General features: G+C 41.4%; 1 protein-coding gene across 1 annotated transcript in view; it reads left to right on the forward strand.

Moving 5' to 3' along the window:
* The window catches only part of WDFY3 (WD repeat and FYVE domain containing 3), a 258,223-nt gene that overhangs the window by 14,105 nt on the left and 237,674 nt on the right, over positions 1-6,444 (forward strand). Inside the window, exon 5 of the mRNA XM_019525884.1 lies at positions 4,619-4,805. Within this exon, the coding sequence (XP_019381429.1) occupies positions 4,619-4,805 (187 nt within the window). The remainder of the gene's footprint in view (positions 1-4,618; positions 4,806-6,444) is intronic.

Raw genomic sequence — 6,444 nt, forward strand, 5'->3', positions numbered from 1 at the left:
TCCCCCCCCCCCCCCCCCCCCCCCCAGCCCCTGTGTGAAGAGGGTGTGCGCTATGAGAAATAAATTGGCTTTTGAAATGGTGCTGTTAAATTTAAATTATGGAGGGGTGCCTAGAGTCTGAAAAGGTTGAGAACCTGTCCAAAAACAAAATCAATGAAGTTTTCATATACATGCAATTAATTGGAGCAATCATTCTACTTTTTTTAATCTTTTGCCCTTTTCTGAAGTAAGCAGCATAAATAACTTGCCTCTTCTGCTCTTGGAAGTAAAATGCTCTCAGGTGCTTCCAAATTCTAAATGGGCTTTCCACACAGTATACAATGTACTAACAGATATTCCAAAGGAAATATGTGTGTGGTTCAGCTAGTAGTGGCTTCTCTGTGTCATAAATAAGATTTTGCCACACCCAAGTCAAAGCTGTTCAATGCCCCAGATGGAGTAGTAAGTCTGAGAACAACTTGGAAAACAGATGCACATGGTTGCAGCGTGGAAAAGTTGCTGAATATCAAGCCTAATGTATTTTAAGCTTTTAAGACTCATTTTAAAATAGATACTGTTTTTACCAGCATTCCTCTGTCTGTATGTAGGGAATGGCTCTCCAGAGAGCAAGTCTACTAAAAACCAGTGGTGCTCAGCCTTCAGGCCCTGCAGCCCAGATGAGTGACATGTGGTTGATCTGTGGACCTGAGCCTACATGGCAAATCCAGCCCAAGCCTGCGTGATCTAGTGCTCAGACCCACATCATCTAGCCTGTGGGGCTCCCCCAGGGTCTGGAAATATGACAGCTGGAGAACAGTAATTAAGACTGTCACCACACCCTTGCCACCAGGTTTCTAAACCTGTGGGGAGACCCATGAAGAAGCTTTTAAATTGGAACAAATGTTTAGAAATAATGTCAACATAACCAAGCAAATCATACTACTGTATAATGTTATGTTAACTGTGATTACCGTGTACTGCATTTGAGTGCATAGCTTTGAAACTTAAAATTGCCTATGCACTTACCCAAACTTCAATATAAGCAATGTTCTTTAAATACAAAATAATCCATCTTAATTGCTGTCAGCGCTGAGGTATTAGATGCCTCCAAACTGACTAGCTCTTTCCAATTTAAAGATTCTTAATAGCAGCTCTTTGATAGCTGCTACCCTATCACTGTTTCTGATGCCAGTTATTATTTAAACAAAGTACAGTTATGTTAGATCATGGTGCCAAAAGACGTGCATTCAACTGGTATCCAGATAACTTATGTTCATTATATTATGAGCAGTAGGCCATAGATTTGGACTGACTTCTGAATTGTACTCTTAAGTAAATTAGATACTTATTAGGTATGCATATAAATGGAGTATACTGTGGTCCTTGGAGAGCATGTCATTCTTAATTGTTCCCTACATCTTGTGCAAAAACTAGTTTTGTCCACAGTGTTTCTTGGTCTAGAACTCAGAGTTCAGAAGACTCCCAAATCACTGGTTTTCAGTTTATTTCAGATGGCAATGTAGTTGTAACGCAGGGGTCAGCAACCATGTGCAATCACAGGTTAAACCTGCAACCGTACTGGTGCCTCAGGCCACATCATTCCTGCCTGCACTCCTGTAACAGTAAGCAAAGGCTGCAGCAAGGAAGGACAGCCCTGAAGAATACCGCTCCATGTGGATTGTAGCAGCTGGCTGGAGCTGCTGGAGATGATAGGCACATCTTAAGGAAAACACAGGCTGGATCACAGGTCTGGGGAATCAGCACACCTTTAGTAAAATGCAGACTAGATCAGACTTCGCTGGGTGGATCTGGCCTGTTGGCTATAGGTTGCTGATCCCTGGTGTAAGAAATTTAATAAGGATAGTGTTTGTTTAAATATTTTCTTATTCGGTTATTTCTCAAATAATTGCTGTAATTACATACACAAAATTACCTTTTATCACATTTTGATCAGTGCGGTGTTATGTGTAAATGCTAAATTAAATCTAAATATTGTGAAGTAAAGATGAAATATAAAGAATGTTCCATTTTTGACTATGCCATGTAACAAACGTATAGTGGCTACTTCCTCAGTTGTTTCACTCCCAGCTTTCTGCCTGATGCAGCATAGTTGGCATATTGATAGTGCTGTGTACAAAGCTTAAAAATATTACTTGAAATTACTGTTGAAATATAACTTGTATGGGAGGTGAGAAGGGCTGAAGGTTTTGTTTCTGGCTTTGTTTTGTGTGTTAATCTGATATAACATCATGTTCTTCCAGGACAGTGGTTTTAGCCCTCGTCTTCCAGCACAAAGTTAATTGATTAAAGTACTAGTCCTAGCTACAGAGAAATTGTGTGCATCTCGCTGGTGATGGCGAGTTAAAGTCTGATAATTGAAGAAAAGCCCTTCAGATCAAGAGTACATGCATAAATCCAACCACAGTTTTGGGAAAGCTGGTGGGTGAGATTTTCCTCACATGCTGACCGAGTATGGCTCATAATGTTCAGATTTAAGTGGCATGCAAAAATAAGAGTTGAAGTAAAATGTATTGCTCTGTCCGTGCTCAGGAGTCCTTGGGCATGGCATGCAGAAGATCTGGCCAAACAGTTTATGAACTAGAAAAACAATTAAAAAAATATGTACAGAACTAAATTCAGCATATCTTGCAAAAAAGTAACAATTTTGTATTTTCTAATGTAAGTAAGAGCTAAAGGTTTATACTTTAAAAAAAACAACCCCCCCCCCCCCAAAAAAAACCTTAGTTTTCAAATGTAGGACGGGATGATTTATAATTGATTTAACTTTTTGGATTTTTTGTTTGACATTTTACTCCAGAATGTACATTTAGTCTGTATTGGTTTCATTTTTCTTAAAGAGCAAATTGATATGCTGGGCCTGTTCTGGAATTAACTATTATAACAGTTTTTGTTGATGTATAGTGTGTGTATAGCCTCCTAATTATTAGATTTGCTTTGTAAAGATGACTGCTTTCTAGAATGTGGAGTAACTCCTTGTGACAACGTTAATAAATATTTGTGAAGCTGTTAAGCATTTTAAAGAGACATATTAAATTGATTCATTTATTTTATATTCATCATATCAATGTAAAGCTGGTGTTGATAGTGTTAGAGTAATTGTAGATTACAAGTAGGCTGGTGGAACCTTTGTGGAGCATGTAGAGGAAAACTTCAGTGACTTGCTTAGGATGTCAGTAGCTAGACAGGGAATTGACCCTCTTTCTCTCAGGTTGTAGGCTTGCACTTGTATCGCTGGACCATCCTTCCTCAATATCAAATTATGCGACACTACTTATTGTGATGTCTTGTATGGCTCTGGCCAAACTAAACATTTGAAGCACTTTGTGCCCTATCAAGCATGCTCCACAGAATGGGGCAGGAAAGCCCCATTCTTCTTAAATCGTCTGTTTTATGGCATAGAGAGTGTATAGTCAACTTCTGCATTTTCTTTGAAAATTCAGTCATATTTTTCTTGCAGCATTGTGCCCTTATTAAACACTAAAAATGGGAAAGTGTTCCAAAAACAACCCTAGATGAAACAGCACTTCTTTTGAAGCACCTAATTTTAGAGCATTTTAGTATAAATATGCATACTCCACAGAATGGGGCAGGAGGTTGCTTTGTTCTCTGGCATCCCACAGTGCTTCATTTCTGCCCTTGAAGAAGGGGAGCATGTAGCTAATGAGGACTTTCTCTTTTCATTCATTGATCTTTGGAGCCTGAGAGCCGTGCAAGGAATCTTTGTCTCCAGCCTCAAGGCTGGGGAGTAGGAATCCCTGCAAACTTCTCTGATTCTGGTCTCCTGCTTCCAGTCAGTGGGCATGGGGCCTTTCTTCCAGTTCCAGCAGAAGGTGGGGAAGGAGGTCACTCAGTCATTCTTGGGCTAGAGAGGATAATTCTTGCTTTATTCTTAGGCTCTGAATGGCGAGGCAAGAGGACCAGAGTCTAAGTGTAGAGGAGAGTGCTCCATGGCTGCGTTCTCCTCTTTCTCTCTCCCCGAGAACCCCCTCCTGCCCCCACCCAGCCTTTGTGGAGGTTAGAGCACAGCTGTAGGATTGAACAACCTGCTATTCCTCTCATTTTCTGAACAGCACGGTCCTATATGCTGTTGTGCTGATTTTGAAACACTTTGGCAGGGGAGCTGAAATTCTGTCTGCGGCCTGAAGTGCTCAAAATTTGGAGCGTTTCATATGTGTGTCTGTCTGTGGCCTATGTTGCAAGTGATACTTAGGATTATTATAAGTAAAGGGGTTCAGGTGCAAAATCTTATTTATTTAAATCGTCTGTTTTATGGCATAGAGAGTGTATAGTCAACTTCTGCATTTTCTTTGAAAATTCAGTCATATTTTTCTTGCAGCAGGAGGAGAAATGTATTCACACTTTCTTACTTTAAAATGTAAGTTATAAAAACATATTTTTCTAGGGGAAGAGATGCATCTGAGCTTAAGGTCTGTTTGAAACTACTTACGAAACTGACTAGATCTCAAGTTTTGTGGCCCATTTAAATATTGTGTGGGAGTAGGTTGTTACACTAGCTATTGTTTTCATTCCCCAGCTGTATTTAATGACTTTATGCCTGTAAATGTTAAATATGCATACATCATGGGAAAACTTATTTCTTAATTATGTATCTTTGCAGAAAAAGAATGTTTGTCCACGTGTGTTCAGAACATGCAGCAGTCTGATGACCTTTCTCCCGTAGAAATAGTTGAGATGTTTGCTGGGCTTTCTTGCTTTCTCAAAGATTCCAGTGATGTATCACAAACACTACTGGATGATTTTAGGATATGGCAAGGCTATAATTTCCTCTGTGATCTTTTGCTCAGGTATGCAATTATTATTGAAACAAGGAAACATTATTATTGCTTTTTCATAAGTTCAGTTATTAAGGTATTCAGCTGAGTCAGTTTCTGTTTGATGATACTACTATATGATGAATAAGCAGTTCCCCACCAGTATACTTACTATATGATGATGCATGCTATATATATGCTGGAAAGTAATAAAATTAGGGATGCACTGGTAAAGATTTTCTTGGCTGATACTGATGCCTAGTTATTAAACAGCCAGATCAGGCGATACCAGTTTGATAGCCAATTTACAGCAGTACAGCCTGGTAGCTTGGAGAGCAGTATTCTGGAGGGAAGTCTGTGGCAGAGGGAAGGGGCATGGGAGGGGGGCAGACCAAGGCCCACATGGTGAGGGAGGGAGTGGGGCAGGGGCAAATGCTGCCCAGCTGTGCTTGGAGTGGGTGGGGATGTGGTGGGCTCAGCTGTAGTAGACTGTAGTGCCCTGAGTAGGGGTGGCACTAGGGTGGAGCTTAGTGGGCTATAGCCACCCCAAAATTCCCTGTCTCCCCCCATAGCCACCCTTCCCAGTGCCACTGCTGCTGCCCATCGTGAGTGCAACACCAGCCCAGCTTCCCTGCTGGGAAGATGCCAGTGCAGCTTCTGGTCCCAAGCCCACAGCAGGCAGTCCTTCCTCGCCCTGCGCACAAATCTGGGAGGCACATGCCCCCATGGATCTCTTGGGGGTGCGCGCAGCAGCGGGTAGCTGCCCCCCAGATGAGCCACCTGTGGCTCTGTCCCATGTCGTGCTCTGGCTGGGTAGCACCTGCCCCTGCTCCAGCCCCTGCCTCACTCCCTCCCTCCCTCACCATGGGGGCCCCATGCCCCCCCCCCAACTTACCAGCAGGACGCTGCTTTCCAAGCTGCTGGGCTGCATTCCTGGCCGTGTGCACAGTGCAGCTGAATGCATGCATGCTGCATTTAGCAGTGACATCATCAGCTAAAAAAAGCCAATTGCAGATCATGTTAATTTTCCTGTTGTTGGTGCTGATCCTATATGCAACTAATATATCGGTGCGCCTCAAAATAAAATGTTATGGTACTTTCATTATAGCATTTGCTTTTCAGTCTTTGCTAGAAATTTAGAAAAGTGAACAGTGGTTGTGTGCATTTGGTAGCTTTTGTGTGTTTATCAGAATGAATTACTAATGGGAGAAATTATATTAAAACCTTACTTTTGTTATTTGCCGTTTTAACAATGATATGGAGCAGAAACATGCTGATAAGAAAGCTTTAACAGAAGATTGGTGTAATGTGGTCGTGTTACTACAGTATCACTATTCTTACAAAACAACAATCCTTATTCATACACAAGTATGTTACCAACTATTGTAATGAAAATGTCTACATGAATAGTTACATTGTGAAGCATGCCTTAGCAATGGCTCACTTGCAAGTAGAATGTCTGTTGTGCTCGTTTTCAAGATAAGGCCCACCTATTTTGCTAATCAGTGGCAGTTTGGATGATGAAAGAGCATACGGTGGCATTCCCCCCCTTCCCCCCACCAAAAAGGCCCCACAAAAACCCCCAAAACCAACAACCAAACAAATCCTATTGAGAATGAAGGTCAGCATTTCCAAATTTTGTGCCTTAAAAAAAAAAAAAAAAAAAAAAGAG

This window comes from Gavialis gangeticus, unplaced genomic scaffold (assembly GCF_001723915.1).
Source record: "Gavialis gangeticus isolate Ggan-Ray unplaced genomic scaffold, GavGan_comp1, whole genome shotgun sequence".
Taxonomy (NCBI): domain Eukaryota; kingdom Metazoa; phylum Chordata; order Crocodylia; family Gavialidae; genus Gavialis; species Gavialis gangeticus.